Genomic DNA, 21,961 nt, shown 5'->3' with positions numbered 1-21,961 from the left:
GCAACAAAACTGGAACGATAATCAGGAAGAGACTAGACTCGTCGGCTTCAGGCATGATTAAGAGATAAAACTGGTACAAACACTTGGAGTACTGTGGTTTATGCATGTCCCTTATCTGAAGTTGAAAGATCATCCTTTCTTCCTTCAGCTAAAACCCTAACCTACAAAGCCTGTATGTTAACTGACACATCACCACATTTTATCCATATATACTATTCAATAACCCCTTATGTCATACAACAGTAAGTAATCTGTCATGGCCATGGTGTTCTTAAACTTCCTTTGAGTAGTATATACATGGGGCTAACAAGAGGTTTTGAGCCTAAAATACCTCTGATATGTGCATGATAGCATCCACTGAATGATATTGAAGAATGGTTTATATTATTTACACAAAAGTATTGTAGACATGCAGATGTTGCTAGTTTCCAGTCATGTGACATCAAATCACATGTACCCCTATTGACATGTTAGAAATGGATAAAGCTTGAGGTACACAGCAGTCATAATGTTTTTGATCCTCGAAGGCCACCTGGTAAAGCAAACTGAAGAGCATTTGACAGGTAACAACATGTGCATGTCGATATTATGTTTAAAGAATGATATAAATCATTGTTCATTATCATACATTTACTTTTATCATCCACACATCAGAAGTATTATATGCTATGAACTCTTTCATAGCCCCTCGTATCACCGCATCAAGCATAACCTCTCTCAATGTGTAGTGAGCATGTGGAAAGCAAATCAAAGTGTTTTACACAGAACTAATACATACTACCAGTACACCAATCATTATACTTTCACTTTCAATTACAGAGTTAGAATCTCTCCTTGCTCTTGCTTTCATAAACCTCAACATCGATTAAAACAATGTTTACATCAGATCTTCAAAAAAGGTCTTGTTCAAAATAAGTCATCTGTAATTCTCGAAGCCAGACAAGGCCATTACTAGGTCGCCATCTCTATGGCAACACTTTCTTGAATATTCAACTCCAAAAGCAAAGTACCATCCATGGAGACTTCCTCATCTGATGTCTTGTTTCTTGTGTCGGAAAAAAACATATCGAGTCAGCATGGAAACAACACATGGCATTTGTTTCATCTTGTCCGTGAATTCACGGTCCGTGCAGGACGCAAACTCATAGGCAACAATCCTGTTGACATGTGTGAGCATGTGCAGAAGCTCCATTTTTATACCATAGTTCTCCAACACTATGCACAGGGCCTGTATAAACCAAGAGCCGTCCTGGTTGTTCCTCCAGGAATAATAACCTGAAATACAATTCAGGAAGACAGTATGTAATATATAACATAATAATACATAACACACATGTTTAATACACATAACATACTATGGCAATATTATGCATACACATGGAGACAGGATGTAATATATGTTTAATACACATAACATATAAAGGCAATATCATGCATACACGTGGACTGTTCAAATTGTCATCATGTTTATACAGATATTGTATAACTGTAAGTTCAGATGAACGAACAAAATTTACACAGCCAACTGGGCTATTGGTTCATTATTTACGCTATCACATGTAACACAGTGTATCTATCCCCGGAGTTATTTCTCAACACCTTCCACCTCGAAATAGCAAGGTGAGCCAGCCCAGATGTTAAATAAATGGACATGACTGCATTGCATGCCTGAATGGGACTTATGTCCCTCTGTTCCTCCAAGTATCCCAGCAGGACATGGAGGTAGGAAGTCTATTTCACAGACAACATCATACCAAACTGAAATTCTCTGTGTAGAGTTGTTGTCTCCACATAATTAAAATTTACACCTCAACATGAACAGTTATTTTTAAGAAGTGTGAAAATTACACCCTGCTCATAATTAGTATTCTATATATCGCTGCATATAGTAGCCCCATACAAAAAACTTTCTATGTATATGGTACGTTACTTATGATGAATCTTCGTTATCTCGCACTAAGTTATATGACAAACTGCATGATGGTAAGATATGACTTTTTGTCTTACAACTTTTCCATCCATCCATCCATCCATCCAACACTCATACCTGGTACAGTTGAATATGCAAACAGGAAGTCAGCTTCAATGGGAATCTTGCGTATGCTGACACTGTTGGCAGCATCTATTTCATCTTCGTCTTTGGATGACAGACTTGAGTCAGACACATGTACTCCATAATCCATCTTCGTTCCTCGGCAAGCCTGGAGAAGACAACATTCCATACACTTGTGCCAAACTGGCGATAATCAAGAAAAAAATCAAACATGTCATCTGTCTTCTGTACAAAGGTATCACCTGTGTGTTATCAATACTGTTAGTTTCCCATCTACAGAACCTAATTGAACTCCATGTTTTTGATTTTCCTACAAACAAGACAAACAATATATCTTTGAATTCAAAGCCTGACAATTTTCTTTGATTATCAATATATTTGAAAAACATATTTGGGAAAAAACAGTGAAATGAATGATAGCATTGGTGAATCAATGTATTTCCAAACACCACAGGTTCTTGCAAGGTTCTTTGGGGGACTTCACTCACTGTTAGAGAAACAAGTCCATTGAAAGGCAATCAAATATTTACAGGGCACATGGATTGCTGTGGCTTCGAGCCATCTTCCAACAATTTCGTTTCCAGGGACACCAGAAACGGGGCTCACACCTTCAATCCAAAAGAGGAATCAAACCCAGGTCATAAGTCAGACAGGCAAACACAATAATCATTATGTAGCCTGTCTCCCAGTCCCTCAACCACATCATCTTCCCTACAGCCTAGCCCTCCCTGCACGGCTAAGGCTCTATATTCAGAGACTAAGCCTTAGTCTACTCAGTATGTAACCCCACTGCCAGCAAATGTCAGCAAGTGACATTCTGTGTCCCTTACAATAACTTGAACATATTTTTAACAGCTCCCCTGTCCAAGTAACAGTAAAAGTATTGATTTTGTGGTTCTTTCCAGAATTTCTTTAAAATTCTCACATCTGCTACCCATCCATGCGCATGTAGTTGAAATAAAAAAATGAAAAATATTGTTTGTGACTGATTATTTTAACATCAAACAAATAAGATCCCCTAATGATGAATTTGCTATTGCAGTATAAATTTTTATAATACGACTTAAGTTTGGGTTAAAGAAGTTGTTGTTTAAACACCACTGTAAGTTCTGCATAAAGGAGTCACTGTTCAAAGACCACCCTATGTCAGAGGAGCTGCAGTACAACGGTTTAAGATCATGTAAGCTCAGTTTTCACTAATTATTTTGGTATAAACATCTTCGGATAGACTGCAATGGTTATGGCATAAACATTGCTTTAAAATCAGCTCCAAGTATGTTTCTAAGAATATCTTAGGAGAGTGGCTTACCTACTTTAAAAGATAATTTTGCATTTTCCTTGCTCTTGGAAAGTATAAATATTCAGCAGAAACTAAAATATCTAGTGTCCATGTAATTTAACAGATTTGTCTGTGATCGCATGTATTTACATGTGTGCTTGTTAAACTTAAGGAGATTAAGGAATCATGAACAACTTGGTGCAAAATCTTGGGAATTGATGAGTTCTGGTAAACCCAATTGATTTAGTTTAAAAAGGACAAATTAGTGATTAAGAAAAAATTGATAAATCTATCATGACATTACAGCATGCAGCTGACATCTCCCAACAAACTGAGGCAAGTCAAGGTCTACAGGGTGCCCAGAACAAGAGCATGTGGTGGGTTGGGAGTGTGTGGCATGTGGTGGGTTGGGAGTGTGTGGCATGTGTTGAGTTGGGTGGGTGAAACGTGTACTGGGTTGGGGAGGTGTAGGATGTGGAAGGTTGGTAGGGTGTGACATGTGCTGGGTTGGAATAGATACTGGGGTATGTGGTTGTATGGGGTTACCAATTTATTGTCTAATTTTACAGTAAAGTAAAATGTTGTGTAACAGAACTAGATGCACATGGATAGCCACATGGTAATGTTGTTGTATGTGACATCATGACATGACACTTGTAACATCACCACGCCTCGTGTTTGTGCCCCAGTGAACGAATAGTCATATATGCTTTGCTATTCAAATCCATGTTTGGACACAACTAACTTTTTAAAAAATCTGTAAACAGCTTCTCAAATACATGAAAAGATTAATAAAGATAAATTCTACTTTGTATGCAACAAACCATCAAATCAATTTCTTGCCCCTTCAACAGATTAATCGTAATAAATTACCTTTCTCAGTGATACCATACTAGAGGATGGTTTCTAACTGTTTTATTCTGTTCAGCAGGTTATGGATTATTTCTGATAGTCATCATGGTGATTCATATCACAACCAGCAAATTCTGTCGGTAAAGGGACACCATTCTGCACAAGAAGTTCTGGCGCGATACATCCTTGTTCACTTCTTTGCCAAACTGACAGTAATCTAACTCTGAAAAGTTCTAAAAATATTCTGAGGTTAACATCCGATACATTTTGGATGACCCTTTAGAAATATTAACTTGAATATAACTAGAAATGATGTTACGTTCCTGCAAGCATCATACGTGTCCAGTGTTGTGGTAATGGATGGCTGACGTTCAGACTCACATGGGACGTCATTATGCACCACCACACACAGAAGATAACTTTCCTGGCCAGGAACAGTACGACATTGAAGACAAGGTGTCTGGTTCACAGACAAAAGAATTACCAAAGGGGACCATGTCTTTCTTGTTATTCAGTATTTCATGTAAGAGATGAGGTCACTAATAACAGCATGTGCTGCTACACAGATGGGAAATATGGAGAGCAAGTTTTCACCTCGGTTTCTTCATGAATATGGAGATGAATGAAGAATTACAGTCTTTGAAAACGTCGGTAAACAAAAATAGGTTAGCAGAAGGAATGGCTTCTGTCTTGGAGATGCTTAGAATGTTTAATGATTAGAATGTGTGTATTGTATAAATGTGATATACTGACAGAAAAATATATGACACTGCTGATCCTACGTTCTACAGTTTGAATTACTTCTATTTTTGTATAATCTAATGGACTTAGGTACCTAAATAATGACTGATAGGTTTGAAAGATATAAGACAAACATCATCAATATAAAATTAGTAACATCATGATTTTGGTTAAAATTTTGAAAATTACTTCCCTCAAAGAAATCACGATTAGATATCTGACGCTGCTCTTCAGAAGAAAGGAGATGTGAAACTAATCATATTTTTAACTAAAACACAGCATACACAGGTATCTTCAATGACAACTGTACTGGAAGTAATCTTGGTGTTAAATGCTGCCTCTAAATATCTTGTTTGATATGAGTTTGTGTGAGTGAGCTAGTCTGTCTCATAGTCCCTGAATCACATTATTTTGCCTACTGCCAAGCCTTCTCTACAGTGCTAAAGCCTTAAATGAAGCAAATCTAGATTTCCTCAGGTTCTGAATTTCTGGTCTCCCTGGGTCTCCTTTTCAATTAAAATAGTTTTATTTGTTACTATGAAAATTATATATATTCAGAGACTTAGTCTGTGAGTGAGTCTGATTATGTGTGTGTGCATGCACATGCATGATCACTGTATCTGTTTCTCTCATGTGTTCTTAGACTTCGAGTTACCTGTTCATGTCATATCACAATATACATACAAGAAAAAGATATAAATGAGCTGGAACAAGAATTGATTTTTGCCAACATTTTTAGGTACCAGTGTGCACCTGGTCTTTGAAGTTTATTGATGGAAATGACAAAGTGGAACAACCTGACAAATCTACTTGGAAAGATACTAGCATCCTGAAGCCTTCACAGCTTAGACAGCTGGCGTTTAAAAGCAGTATCTCCACCTCCACAAAAGTTGAGGATATACAGTCTGGTGCACCGTGTGGCTGGGTAAGCAGTTTCATTTACAAGGTTATCTGTCATACCCTGTCAAAGATTTCACAATATTACCTCCGGGAGGAGGACAGGAAGCCATCAGTGGAAGCCATTTATTGGTTTTGTTTTACTGAAAGGTGCTTAATTCATGTTGGACTTTACACAAGCATACTCCTTCAACACGCGAGAGAGCAATGGCCATTGCATTCACTGATGAGCTCAGTGTTCAGTTGGCTCAGGCCAATTTTTCCATCTTCTCTTGATAAGTTCGCCTTTATTTGCATACTTAAAGTATAAGGAGAAAATCGCACCAGTGGTTGAGAACATACCTTATATCCATCCATGTATATTGAGACTTGCAGTGAGAAAATAAAACAATTTTTCCAAGTGACTTGGCAGAAACTAATAAACTACACTTAGAATGAGTTGCTTTGGGTTTTTTTGGATGTTGTTTTTTTAAATATTTATATAGCACACATATTCATGCAACTAGTGCTTGCTCAAGGTGCTGGTATTTGTTTCTGTTTCCCTCTATCATTGGATATTAATCTTAACATCTCACCATATGATCAATCTCGACTCCTTGGGAAGTATACAACTTTTAACCCCTGCTGACAGTTTATTGTGGCTCTCTTGTCCAAACACACAGTCACAGTAGTTTGTCCAAGTTTACTGCACCTTGCTGTACCCACAACTAGGTTTATGGACGTAGTCATGTTGCCACCATCTGGTCATATACCAATGGATTTGTCTGTTCTTTTAAGTGCACAAGGTTGTGTACTGTACACAACCCGTGAAAAGTCCTGGGGTAGAATAGGCCTTCAGCAACTGATTATTTACAGACTGTTGCCATATAGCTGGAATATTGCTGAGTGTGACATTAAACTCCACTCACTCACTCACTCACTCACTCACTGTACACTAGGGATTGTGACAACATGGAAAACAAAGTTGACTCCAAGGTTGTTACACCCGGTCACAGGTGGACCTCGCTAAGTCACAACCCTGGTGCTACTGAGTTGGTTTTGGTTTGTTTATTTTATTTAGCGTAATTCAGCAGGGTAAGCATCATTGTTGTAACACACACCCATTGATTAAGTAGGGTACCTGTTCCACAGGCATTGTCTTTAGTGAAGAAGCACTGGAGTGGAGCACCTGAATCTCTTAATCAGCCCAGTACATCAATCTGAACAATAAGGTCAAGAGTTCTTTAAATGAGGGTCAAGAAAAAATGTGGAGAAAAAGTGGGTGTCCATGTCTCATGGATAGCATAACCATGAGTTTGTGAGAGGAGCACCTATGCTAAACTGGGCACCTGTGTCTAATAATGTAATATGGCAATACCAACCTGGAGAAAGAAAAGCTTGGGTTTTCCCACCAGAGATGGGCACCTGTCTCCCTTGAATGGCATAACTAGGAGCTCAAGGGAGATGTAACCATCAGTGGCATATACTCGGCCTTCCAGTCCATGGCTCAATATGGCGCACCCAAAACAGTCAGCGTTCGAGTGATCATAGGCGGCAGCTGAAAAGAGAATCAGTCAAATGGTTAACTGGAACCATTAACAGGTCTGACTCAGGATTCAGGGCAATTGTTGGCAAGTGTAAATTGATCTTTGACATAAAAGTCACTTGCAAATTGATGATCATAAAATTTCCCTGGCCCCAGTCTAACCAGCCATGGGGTACAATGTCATTAAATGCTGCCTGTGCAGCCTAGCTGTTGTATGAGTGACACTAAATGTGCATATCCTGAACATGCTGAAAGGAACAGGTCATTGTTCAGATGACACAAAAATAAATTAACTGTAAGTAATCCTGTGGCATTTGATGGCTCACAAGCAATTATTTCTGAATTCACTTCTATAAACTGAAAACATTTAATGCCCCACCTATCAGTAGACTTAGCCTCTGTATTGATATACAAAAGAATAGGCAGGAACTACATTCATTAAAAAAACCCAGCAGAACTTATTTCATACTGTTTTCCATAGTCATGTGATTGTCTAAATACACAACCCATTAAAATATTATTGAACAGCAAAAGAAATGCAACTCTGGCTTTTAGTTTTTAAGTAGAAGACATAAACATGAATGCACACTTTCATGCAATTTCGTTTTTCCAAAACGTTTGTTGCCCAGTATATTTCTAAATAAGACTTGACTTAACATATATTTTCATTTACAAACTTGTACTGAAGTCAGTTCTAAATTGAATACTCTGAGTGAAAACTATATCTCTATGAAATATTTTGATTTCTTTATTCCAACTGAAGATGACGTTTTCTAACCTGTAGATACTACAGTGCAATGACACAATGGAACTGTAAGTTTGAACCCTGCATTGCAACAGAAATACTTCAGGCTTGTGGGTATCAATGGCATAAAATCAGGGCAACAAAACACTGTATTCATGTACATGTGTACAGCACAATAGTTGGGTTAAATACCCACATCTGTTTTGTGACAAAGCATCAGCAAAGTCAAATGAAGGCATTGTTATTCCAGTAGCATGAGTTATCTTCCCTGATTTTATACTCAAGTCCAAAACTAGAGCTTTCACCAGAGCTGAAAATGTGTCAGGCCTGTATCACTGTAGCCTGTCCTATCTCATCAAGGGTAAAATGTCATGATAAAACTGGAATGCTGCCAAAGCAATGTTTAACCAACTAAGTATAATTCAATGACTAAGTCCATCTGTACCCAAAATGTATGCAAGAATGTGTCAGAGTCATACCTCAAACAGTGTTAAATATGAGTCAAGCAATATTCTGCTAACTCTACACTGTCATTGTCATGGGTCCAAAAACTGGACATATTAATTCAGATATTCAGAGTACTGGGCCCAAAAAACTGATATTTCCTTGCAACAGTTAAGCTGTCTTCCTGGCCACCTACAATATTGACAACTGTCTTATGACACGACAGCATTGCCCAAAGCAGATGTGATGAAAAGGATCCGATCAGGAGTAGTATGTGTGAAAGGGATAAGTTTTAAGCCGTGACTTGAGTACAGGAAGAGAAGAAGAGAACATGAGTTCATTCAGTTGAAATTTCTACTGTAAATTACAAGAGTTTGCACAAGATCTTTGTCCAAAGGTCTTAAGAATGATACTTGCAATAGAGAGATTAAATTTCTGTAAGTAATCTTGATCGATTGTAAACTAAACTCACTAAGTTACAATATCAAAGCGGTACATTAATCTTAGTGCTGAGAGAGCTGCTACATACATACATTAGTTTACAACTCTAAGATTCATTAATCTTAGCGCTAAGAGAGCAGCGAAGGCCTAGATTTTTTAAGCTCTCTTAGCACTAAGATAGTCATAAGTGACATAATTTAACATTGACTTATGACTATCTTAGCAATAAGACATCTTTGAAAATCTAGGCCCTGTCTGCAACCCTGTCCAAGTCCCTATTTGCATCTGACTGACATGTCACAGTACCTGTTGATGCAGTCATGTCATGTCATGCTGACATGCTTAATCACTGTGATTCAGTAAGTGTGACCCTAAGCCACTAATTTCAGCCATTCCACCTCTGTGGTTCCAAGTTTTGGTGTGAGGTGTTCGCAAGTGACCTCAGCTAAAAGGTATTTCTACAATGACATCAGGACTCATCCCCATTAGTCAGTATGAAAAAAAAAATGGTACCATCAGAATGGCCAAGCTTCACTGCTCTGACGGTTCAAGATATCATGGAGTGAGGAGCTTGCCTCCATTAATTTGTGCATTGAGTTTTAATGGCCATTAGGGGATGAACACTCAATTAATACCATACACCAAATGTATATTATGTCTCAAATTATTCACCCAGGGTACATACAACATTATCCAAGAGATGGCATCAGTGAGTGCTACGTAGTGCTGCACACAGCAATATACAATCTGAATCATGGTAAGCTGTAAGTAATTGACTCTGCACCAAAAATTATCAGTTGATGATGTTAAAAAGATTTGTGGGGGGCTGTGGTGATAGTGAGATATCAATACATATCAAAATGTTCGCACTCATTTGAGGTGATCTATGACAATGATCTATTCCCAGTGTTCAGACAATATGACTATCATTCAACTTGTGTACTTTCAAAAACACTTAACACTGAGGATTCCTTTTTAACAAAAGTTGCACATTTTGAACAAAACAATCTATGGCAGTATGTTCTGTGACATTAACAACTCTACCATAACCTCCATTAGTGTCACAAGGAACACAACAAGAATTAAGGCTGCTAACAGAATGTTAATGATGAATAGGTTGTCTATATCTGTCCTAGGTGTGTAAATAAAACAGCTTGAGAAAGATGAAAATATCGAAGGCATTCAGGATTTCTTCAGTGGTGATTTACACACCTGCTGTGACTGGTGTATGGGCTGTCATGTTGGCTGTGGCTCGTGATGTATCCATTTTGATCCCACACAATCTCATTACAAGCCTAACTAGTCCAGAATAGCTCTGAAGGTCGTGTCTAATCCAATACAACTGCATCTCTTTGCCCAAGGAGCTCAATGGGCTCCAAACAAACCAAATTACGATCATCCCCTACTTGGTATTCTCAGACCAGATTTTTCACAAACCAAATAAGGCGTCTTCAATTATTGTGTCTGATACATTCAGCACATGTTCTATAAGAATATCTGACTAACTGTGATGCAGGATAGGATCAAAATGTCACTAGGATGCTGATCATATGCAGCTTGCCAAGACATAGGCCAGTGAGGAGATTCTTTTATCTTTGACTTTTAACAGTAAGATTCTGATAAGGAACACTTGAACAATATTTCTTACACTGTACAAGTTTCCTTACATTTATGCCAAAGTTGATATTTCACTTTTGAACTAATTTTTGGATTTATGTCCCAGAAGACGTCTGGTTCCCTACATGTTTTCGCATATTTCATTGTAGTCGTAACTTAATTCTGTGCCCCGACACACAGAAACACTCTCAGACAATACAACTAATTTCAACCATTCAGATAACATGGTTTTATGCAGACTTGCTCTGAGTCTACCACAACAAATGTCAAGCCCTGTTTTCTCACAGTTATGGTAATCACATAACAATGGTGGCCATTACTCAGAGACAATAGACAAAACATGACACAATGTGACCATTGTTATCCACTGAAGGAAAGCACAATGGATCGAAGCATCATTACAATCAGACAATAGGAAATGGTGGCTATGTTGGTAATCCATTGTCTCTTAGTCCCCAAATCTTAGGAGGAATTCTGAATCTCAAGAATGATTCAACAGGGAATAGACAATGTATTTCAATGGTATAACATAAAGCTGACAGCTCAAGTATATCCTCGGATAAAACAGAAATGGAAAAGGTTTTCCAGTATGTCCTTTTATTCTTGACAGAGAGTAAGCAAAGTCTGTTTTTTGTCCTACAAGCATTTAACACGGTTAACTTTTTGGGATGGTCCAAAAATTTCTAATGACTTTTCGACATCTGACAAAGGCTTGGAAGAATGTATTGTAAAAATCTAGTAACAACACAAAGTTGTTTTTTACACAAACTACTGGTCACCCATTATCTGCCAAGATCAAACCTGAAATCACTGACAGATCTGTGTACCAGATGCGTTCAGCAACTCTTAATAAGACATCTGACATGGAATGGCATTGCATGGATCACAGTTTTTCAAATGTTGGATCTGCCTCTGAATCTGCAAATGTACTAATGTATAGGGTTAAATGATCCATTTGGACAAGATGGGTTTCTTGTCTCAGTTTGAACAATAGTTTGATACAGTACATTGATAGGTGGTAGTTATGAAAGCAGCAGTGCACCACAAAGAAGGTCAGGGCTTTACCGTATTCATGGTTACAATGTGTGACCCTTTCTGGTGTTTCATGCTTTCATATTGCTAAAACCTATTAAAATACTCACTTATTCACCCATCCTTATGTAAGGTGTTATACGAAGGTTCTCTAATGTAGCAGTTTAACTTTCTGATTTTCCTATTTTCAACATTCATGCATTCATTCATACTATATATATGAATGATATGCTTTATCCAACAATCAGTGGGAAGAACAGAGAGACTCAACATGAAGCATACTTAGTAATTCTCAGACAAATTCTACAGTCTGCTGAATGTAATGTACACTAAAGAACTAAATATATCTACGGTAGTCAAATATCGTGAATAGGATAACTCTCATGTACAAGAAATGTTTCCAGGATGATAAAAAAAAATTTGTAATTCATTGCAGTTGTACAGTGCACCACATATGAAGATCCAGATTGGAATAGGCCTTCATCAACCCATGCTTGCCATAAAAGGCAACTATGCTTGTCATAAGAGCTGAATAACGGGATCAGGTGGTCAGGCTTGCTGACTTGGTTGACCTATGTCATCGGTTCCCGGATGCATAGATCAATGCTCATGCTGTTGATCACTTGATTGTCTTGTCCAGACATGACTATTTATAAGCAACACCATATAGTTAGAATAGTGCAACAACACATAGGCAAGTACATTAGATCATTATGATTAAATGTAAAGTGTAAGCACCTTTTGTTAGTTCTTATTCTGTCATTGAATTAATGCATGCTCTTGAGCAAGGCTCTTATTTGGAACTAACAAATTTGACTTAACTGTTAATCATAATTTGATAGCTCTTACAGAATCTGTCAGAAACTGTGATTGAAGTTTTACAGTACACCCACTCTTTGCCAAGAACAGGCTCAGCCTGAAAAACAAATGGAATAAACTGATGCAAGGACATTGGTAAATTAAAGACACAATGGCACTTTTACAAGTTCAATACTGTACTCTATGCCTGAAGACCTCATGTCACTGAACAGACATTCTGGCATATTTAATTAAATTGCCATTGTGACATTACCAGCATAACAAAATAACAAAATCATTACAAGTAGGAACACACATATTTGGAAAATTATTTTCAGCAATTGTCTGAGCAAAACAATATTTTCTTCCTGTTGGTTAAATAGTTCATGACAATTGTTTCGCTGTTATTCTTATGTAACAATGTTAAATCTCAACCATTAAAAGTTAAACATCAATGTTTAAATGCTTAGCAACTAGACAAGTCATGACAAAGATCTCAAGAAGACGAAATCATCTTCCAGTCTGACCCAAGAAAATCTTAAAATACAGATGAAAAGTGAAAAGTACATCATCAAAAATTGAATGTTATGCAGGTCTATTGATAAAGAATTTGTGTGTGATAGACTTCCAGCTATAATTTATCCAGTTAGACATCTTTTCAGTGAAACTAAATAAATTTTCTTGTGTTCTCCAAATAATGATGTATGAATTTAAAAATTGTTAACAGTCATGTTTATACTTTATAACTTCATGTCATACAGCTTATGGCTTGTTTAAAGTTCATACACAGCTATACACAAACATAATAAATTTCTTCACTTGATATTTTTCCATGCATGTAATAAATGTCACATTTCACACATTTTTTGAACAGCTATCTGATTAATAAATTTACTCTCTTTATCATTCTATTCACAGACAGGGTTTTCAGCATTGTGAGGAAATATATGAAAGACTTCAGAAACAATCTTTCCGCTGTTGGTCTACTGACATCAATCCTGATCATAAAATTAGTCAAAAGAGAATTTAACATGACGGGATGGGAGATGGGAACCCCAAGGGACTTATTTAAAAGACAAGACAATGACACATAATAGGATTCTAAATGACTTGCTAAAGATTGAAATAAATCATAGCAATTGATTTTGATAAACAGTTTCAGAGAAGTGACAATTTGCATTATACCATGACTTCAGTAAATACTGGATTGTGACTGGTTAATCAACGTCATTCAGAGGTATATAATCATGTTATATACCTCTGATTTTCCAAAACTTCAGGTATTTGTTTAAAATCTGAATAACACGGTTAAGGTAGAATGCAAAAAATGTATTGTGTTGCAAAATCAGAGGTATATAACAAAATTATAACATCTCTTAATTTTGTACTTAAAACCTCACGCTACTTGAGCTATTATAATTTCATTATGTTATATACCTCTGATTTTCCAACACAGTATGTTTATTTCCTAATTGTTTGGCAATTGTTTGGCAACATAACTGCATCAAAAGGTAGACACCCTATTTTGACCTTTACTATTCTATATTTTTGGTTTTGTGTTTGTTGTAGATTTTTCAGTGAAAGATTATGATCTAAACTTCACAGGACATGGCCTTTTAAAATTCACTGATGTATTGCAACAGGAGTGCAAATGTCCAACATGGATACTAGCTTCCATTATTAGCTATATTAATACCTGCTCATCACTTCGACGCGAAGTACCATGCACTGTAAGTTACCAGTAACAGCCTTAGAACTGGAGAAAATTAACTTTAATATACAAGTGACCATTGGTAGTTCAGCATTCATCATATTTCCCTATTAAGACAATATGCAATAAAGACACCCAAAAACCATACACTGCTTGTAATACAGATCACAGATCAGCTGCACATTGGGTGTTTAAGGCAACCTATTCATGTAAAATATGTGGACATAGTGTATAATATGGACAATAAAACCATCTTTGATATATTTAAGCCATAGTAAGTATTAACACATGACCCATGTTCAGACCATCACAGACACAATGAACACGTAAAATATATTTGGCATTCATAAATCTGATGTTTCCTGACTGTATCACCTCACCCAGAAGACAGCTATGCGATTGTGATCAAGTCTGCATGCACGTAAGATTGTAAATTGAACCATCCCGCAGCAATCAATACTGATTTCAAGCAAAGCAATATTCTGCCTGTGTAATACAGCCAATATTCCTACTGTGTAATATAGCCAATATTCTATCCCTGTCACATATGACCAATATTCATGTATCCAGTGGATCTTGAGGAACAATCTATCCACATATACTGCAATGCTGTTCTAATGCATCTCACAAAGTGTATATGGCTAGAGAATAAAGTTTGACTGATACTGTTGCTTACCTTTCAAAGATAGATTCTCCAATTGTCTACGATAAGTATTTAAATGCACAGAAATGTTCAATTCCCACTTGTTTTGACCAAGTCTTTGTATAACTATGACCTGATAAATATATGCCAGCCATTTAAAACATTTCTGCAAACATAATCATGATACCAAAAGAATAACATGAACATTCTGACAGCATTCAAACTTATATTCTAAATGATTCAATGCAGCTAAAAGTTTTACTGGCACGTAAGAGCAACCAAGCATATTACAAACTGTGTGTAAATCAAGGTGGTTATACAATTCTGATAATCAAAAATGTACACATCATAAACCTATAATAATGTGAGAATAATGTACAAGTACAACCTAATCAATATTTACTCGTATGTCCCAGACCACTTCTTGTCCTAGAAGACCATCTATTTTCTGATAAATCTTGGGAAACGACAATGTGTTTGTTTCTGGGGTGCTCTCATAAACATGTCAAAGTCTCTGAGGTTTTGAGGTCATGTTTGATTTCTGTAGAGAATATTGGTTCCATTCAATAGCATCACACTGAGAGAAGCTTATATCCAATAGACTTAAAAAAAGTAGGTAACCAATTATCCAATGTTAAATTATGTCCAGCATGACAAGATAACAGCCTGTCATTACTTAATGACAACTGCCATGGAATAATGTGCCATTTCTGACATTTAAATAACACTGGATTCTTCATGGAGGACTAGTGAATACATCCTTCATGCCTATAAATTTTACAGATGTTGAATGAGGGACCAATGACTACACCTTCCACCCCTTCCATCCCAGACACTCAGTTGTGTAAAAGGTTTGCTATTATTGCTAATACTACTAGCCAGCTACGATGTTCTTGCTGTTTACAAATAGCCTTGCTAGGTCATCTCGAAAACAAAGATCTCTCCTTACAATTACTGCCATGAACATTTCCCAAATAATTATCCCTTGAACAGCAACTTAAGTCTGTGGTGCAATAAATTAAGAGGGATCATCTGGATATCCAGCCTGCCGCCATGTTTGATCCCACATTAACCCATAATGCATCAATATGGCGGCCATGTCCAGACAAGCCCATTACTTCCTGTCCATAGCAAATTTCCCTTTTTATTTTTTAATAAAACTAAGGCCAACATTATGTTATTAGCTCCACAGACAGACTGTCTTCAGCATACATGATGACTTGAAGTGCCAATATTAAGACATCAGGATCTACTAGATAGTTCAAGATCGACACAACATCCCCAGAAGGTGTGTGTCTGTGCATGCATGTCTTGGAGGAGATAGGATGTAATGTTTAGCCAAGACATACAGGGAATGGAACCTCATTTATCAAAGGCCCCTCGATCTGATCTGCATCCCTTGTTCATACTAGGAACCTGTAATTGTGGGTTTGAATCCTGGTTGTGATTCAAGTTTTCTCAGCACCATAGCCATGCTTGAACGTTCCACCAAAGCAGTAAACATGAGTGAGTGAGTGAGTGAGTGAGTGAGTGAGTGAGAGAGTTTTACACTGCTTTTCACAATATTCCAGCAACACCATGGCAGGAGACATCAGAAATGGGCTTCACACATTTTACCCATGTGGGGAACTGAACCCGTGTCTTCGGCGTGATGAACAAACAATATACATCTGAGACCCGAATCACTGCGGACTGTCTTGCTACATTAAGCTGACATGCCATGATATAAATGGAATAATGTTTAAAGTGGCATTAATACCTAACTCATTCACGAGGAACATGTACCCTGCTTCTGTGAAAGAAGCCAAATAACCTCTTCTAAAAACATGCATCCTTTTCAGGACATCCAACATCAAACAATTTAAATCCACAGGTATATATGAGGACTTCAACTCTCTTGGAACAAATAATCAGAATCATAGAAGCATGCCCCATCCACAATATCATCACATGTTCACCACATGAAACAATAATATTATTTCTAAGATACTTTGTTGAGATACCAAAGGCGCCGACAGTACTTTATCAGACCCAAGTGTCTTCATACTTTAACTATATTAGTTCAGGGAGAAAATGTACTTTATTACACTATACAGAGGCTAGGGCAAACTGAGTACACATCCTTCATAACCAAACAAAGAAAATCGTCACATATTGTTGATGTCAGCAAAACTCTTCAGATATCCCAATGACATTATTCCTCTCATCATTGTTGCTCCACATCAGAATCATCTCTAAGGAAATATTGAATCCCTGGGCCTCACAGTCCTCAACATGTTTTTACGTAAATGCAAAATCACTTCACCCATTAATGTCACCATCTTAAAACACCCTGCTTGTGCAGCATTAGTTCAGCTCCCCTGCATGTACAAGGGGGCTGTTAGTATAATTATGGGCCGCCATATCCAGCCAGGATAATTACAACAAACATACGATACAGTAACAGCTGCCGACTGGATATAACACCTTCAAGTTACGTTTACTGCTCTTTGAAGTTTGCAAACAATACAAACAATGTCAGGACAAATTCTCATAACAATCCTTAGCTGACTGACAGAGCAATTTGGGCATGATGAAGGATCAATGTCATTGCTTTGAAGCTTACAATCTGAACAAATGCAATCATGTCAGTCAAATAGTGTCACACTGAGCTGGCTTTCCAGAAGGTCTTCAGGCAGCAGTTACGATTCTTTACATTCAATTTACTTTTTCATGAAAACCATTAAAAGATAGATCAAATGAAAATGATAAATTTGATACTACAAAGCTCTGTACTTTCATATTTCGTTTTGTTGTGTATACGTCAGAGGACATAAAATGTTTCTCTTAGTTTATTGGATTATGTCTTGTAAACATATGTTATTGAACATGAAAGTAACAGTACAGTGGCCTGAATTTTTGCAGCTGAGACCATTTATTCCACTTGGTGGTAAAAACCCAGTATGTGTTTCTGGTCATTTGCCAAAACAGCAAATAACAGAAGTCAAAGTACTAATCATCTAACAGTCACATATTCACTTTTTATCGTAAATTCACAATTTTATATTGTATCACTGAAGATGATTCTCTGGAGAAAATGTATTCGAGATGACAAAAATTAGCAAACAAGTTAAACAAGTACCAATTATTTATACAAGCTTTCATTGTTTGGTGATCCATGAAGGTTAGGGGTAGAATAGGCCTTCAGCAACCCATGCTTGCCATAAAAGGTGACTATGCTTTTCGTAAGAGGCAACTAATGGGATGAGGTGGTCAGACTCGCTGACTTGGTTGACACATCTGTTCCCAGTTGCACAGATTGATGCCCATGCTGTTGATCACTGAATTGTCTGGTCCAGACTCAGTTATTTACAGACCCCTGCCATATAGCTGGAATATTGCTAAGTGCGACATAAAACTAAACTCACTCACTCACTCACTCATTGTTTGGTGTCAAGGTGGAAGCAGCAGAGTGAACTAAATACCTAGAAATGATTAACATAAAAGGAATATCTATAACTGTCATTAGTGTCCCATCTGCGAGTGTGAGCTCAGGTGAATACTGGTTCAGTGCCACATTCATCACTATCACACACACTGTATATAGTGACAAGCATGCACCCTGTCTTGTCTGCCTGTCCATCCATCCATGTCTGTCTTCTAGTTGTTTAAACTAATGCTGGTTTTATATTGCTATGGTCCAAAGGCATAAGGTCCTTCTTTCCTCACCTTATTTGCAGAGCACTAGGCAAGTAACAATATGTACCATCTTTTAATCTAGGCAAGTAACAATATGTACCATCTTTTTCTAGCATAAGTGAGTGAGTTTAGTTTTATGCCGTACTCAGCAATATCACAGTCTGCAAAAATACTGAAGTCTGTAAAGAATTGAGTCTGACCGGACAATCAACAGCATAAGTATCTATCAACTGGGAACCGATGACATGTGTCAAACCATCAGAGAGCCTGACCACCTGATCCTGTTAGTCGCCTCTACCAACAAACATGGAGTTACTGAAGACCAATATTCTAACCCGGACCTTCACAGGTCCTCTCTACCATGACATGGCCAGGGATTACACCACTAGCCCTCCATTCTCTGGGTATAAATTTACACCATGTGTTCATGTAAGGCAAACAAAAATCAGTCACAGATACAAATATGTCATGTAACATTTTAGTCAAGATCATATTCTAGTAGGTCAAAATTCGTGGCATGTAATTTTGAGGTAAGGTTGAGTTTTTGTTAAAATCTGTCATATTTCACAAGCCACAAAGATGTAAAGCCTAAAAACGTGATTCTCATTGTAACATATCTTCTTGATTGAATTACAACTTCTGAAAGTGTCACTGTTTTCACTGCTGAAATTGGCCAGAAGATATGACTCTGATGAATGTTCTCTTGACGTTTACTTTGAGAAGTAACAACATTAAGTTGCAGAATTGTACGACAGCTACAGAGGCATCAAGCCCAAATAAATGAACCCAGTCATGGCAGGAAAACTCAAAGTCTTCATTAAGGCTGGATGGTCAAAGATTTATCTCTCCTTCCCACACAGCCATTACTAATGCTTGGCTTCCAGATGGTAGTTGCGTGGTAAATAGTACCATGAAGTTTGTGTTAAGAAGCAATAAAACACAAGAGCTGAAGTGATAAATGAAATCAGAGAAACCTGCTTCAACTAATGAGGGATCTGGGTGATATTTAAGACTAAAACGGGAATAAATGGTCTTGGTTTTCATTTGTTTAGGCATTTTGTACAAATTCACACAACTAATACTAATGGCATCAACATTTTTTTATACACTTAAAAGAGATCCTTTCAAATCCAAAGTGACACTTGAAGAGCACTACTGACAGGTGCTAATACTTGTTTCAGAGTAAAGTATCAATAAACAAAGATCTTGTCAATAAATTGTCTCAAACAGACAAATCTTTAGGTTCCCTGACATCAACAAGGACACATATTCTGAAATAAGATCATCTTCAACAATGAGTCATCAATTAACGTAATTCTGATTTAGAACTTAAATGGATAATTAAGAAACTCATTCATTAAACTGTACTTTCCACCTTTCTGAAATCTTGTGAAAAAAGTAAATTGTTTTCTCCGGTTATTTTGGGGGGTATTGAATTAAGACAACTGACACATAAATTTGGAAAATTGCTATACATTTCATTGAGAAACAGAATGAAACTCATTTATATTTCTCCCTCCATCTGTTAAATTTGAATATATTCAGTAAAATTCAGTAAACGCTTTTATCTTCAATTTGAAAATAATAAACGAGACAGCACTAACATTTAAAAAAATAAACCATATGATTCCCCATATCTGGCATATTGGGACATATTCCTTATTCATTACTTAATATTTCATTAAAAACCAAAGTACTGATTCATGTCAACTGCGAATTCATTATCAAAATATCAACAAGACAATGCTTAACATAACATTAAAAAAAACCCCACTTACCATCATACATTAGAGTCGAAATTCTTGATCTGGTAACGTCATCATATCTCTTGACCTCAAAACCTAAATCTTGGAAGCGTTCTTCAAGTCTCTCAGCATCCACATCAGTTCCCTCCCTTGTCTGTTGGCCGGTGTTGGGGTGGAAGTTCTTGTTGTTGATGATTAGGAACAGGCCTCGACGTTTATAGTTGAAGTTGTATTCGTTTGGCTCTGATGGAGCACCTGGACGAACATTTTTCTTTTCTCCACTGAAACAAACAAAGATCATTTTTATACAAACAGAAAACTGATAATGGTGAGTGGGTATTGGGTATTAAGCTGCATCAGACGTTTTTGGCTACATATGGCACTGCTAAGAAGAGGAAGTTAAGTGCTATAAGTCCAAATTGGAAAAAACACCTAAGAGACATTAAGCCATTAAGTTCATCTACCTGCTGCAGAAAAAGAAACCCAACAAACTTTATTGCTAAATGTTACTGAAATTTGAGGCAGGAAGCATTATTTGACTTGATCCAAATTAACCCTGAATCGGTTATCTTATCACCTATTTTTGTTCATGCATGTTTGATCCTTTTACAGTGTTCCCAGAAATTATTGAGAAAATCTTTGTTTTTTTTCTAATGATGCTAAGATTGGAAAAAGGGCTTTCACTATGCACTAAGCATACTAAAATAAGGGAGACAACTCTTGAAGGCTTAGAAGGCAGCTCATTACGTCAAGAGTTATCTCCCTTGTCTGAGCAGACGGCTTCCTGTGTTGACATGGCAGAATTTACAGCAAGAGAGAAAAGAAAGCTCATTCTTGATGATTTTGAAAGGGGTGAGGCTAATGCTAAAGTGTTAGCTTGTAGACATGGTATTCCTCTGTCTACAGGATACAGAACTTTGAAGAATATTCAAACAGGAACCGGGATAGAGCACAAAGCAGGGGCAGGTCGGCCTAGGAAATTCAGTGTTGTGGATCGCCGATGACTTGGGCAGATTGTGAGTAGGCACAAATTGAAAAGTGTTGAGAACATCAGAAATGAAATGATTAGCAGAGGAAGTCCTCAGGTATGCAATGAAACAGTTAGGCAGGAATTACAGAGACTTAATTGGGTGAAAAAACATAGAATTCCCTCGCCGTTGATGAAAGATGCACAAAAGGAAAAACGTTTAAACTGGTGTCGGGCTCATGAAAATCAAGATTGGGATAATGTTTTCTTTTCGGATGAAAGTTCTGTTTGGCTTTTCCCTAATTGTGTGAAAATTTGGACCAAAGATACTGTCAAACCTATCTACCAGCGACCAAAACATAGCCCGAAGTTTCACATGTGGGGTGGCATATCGGCTCGCGGAGTGACGCCATTGTGTGTTTTCACGGGAAACTTGACAAAAGAAAGATACGTTGACATTCTAAATGGTCACCTTCTTCCGACAGCACAAACATTGTATGAAGATGACTGGATTTTCCAGCATGATAATGACCCAAAAGACACTGCGCGCTACACAAAACAGTGGTTGTCGGGCAAAAACGTTCAAGTTTTAGACTGGCCCAGTTACAGCCCAGACCTAAACCCAATTGAGAATGTGTGGTGAGTCATGAAGGACAGAATAAACCAAAAGGGACTGAGAAATATTGAAGATATGAAGGCCGAGGTGGTCCAATATTGGGATACCCTGTCACACGATTACGTACAAACTTTGATGGGTAGTGTGCCTAGGCGTATTCAGGCATGCATTGTTGAG

The 21,961-nt window shown here is 37.3% G+C and overlaps 1 protein-coding gene across 1 annotated transcript in view; it reads right to left on the bottom strand.

Annotated features, from left to right (window-relative positions):
* Window positions 1-780: 780 nt before the first annotated feature.
* LOC137283351 (uncharacterized) overlaps window positions 781-21,961 on the bottom strand; it is a 117,615-nt gene continuing 96,434 nt past the window's right edge. The window contains exons 3-6 of the mRNA XM_067814811.1: window positions 20,235-20,482; window positions 7,184-7,359; window positions 2,048-2,201; window positions 781-1,275 (exon numbers count right to left, since the gene is read on the bottom strand). Coding sequence (XP_067670912.1) covers window positions 1,028-1,275; window positions 2,048-2,201; window positions 7,184-7,359; window positions 20,235-20,482 — 826 coding nt within the window. The 3' untranslated portion in view covers window positions 781-1,027. The remainder of the gene's footprint in view (window positions 1,276-2,047; window positions 2,202-7,183; window positions 7,360-20,234; window positions 20,483-21,961) is intronic.

Source organism: Haliotis asinina, chromosome 5 (assembly GCF_037392515.1).
Source record: "Haliotis asinina isolate JCU_RB_2024 chromosome 5, JCU_Hal_asi_v2, whole genome shotgun sequence".
NCBI classification, from domain to species: domain Eukaryota; kingdom Metazoa; phylum Mollusca; class Gastropoda; order Lepetellida; family Haliotidae; genus Haliotis; species Haliotis asinina.
The sequence above is the reverse complement of the archived record's forward strand: the minus strand, read 5'-3'. Positions and strand labels throughout refer to the sequence as shown.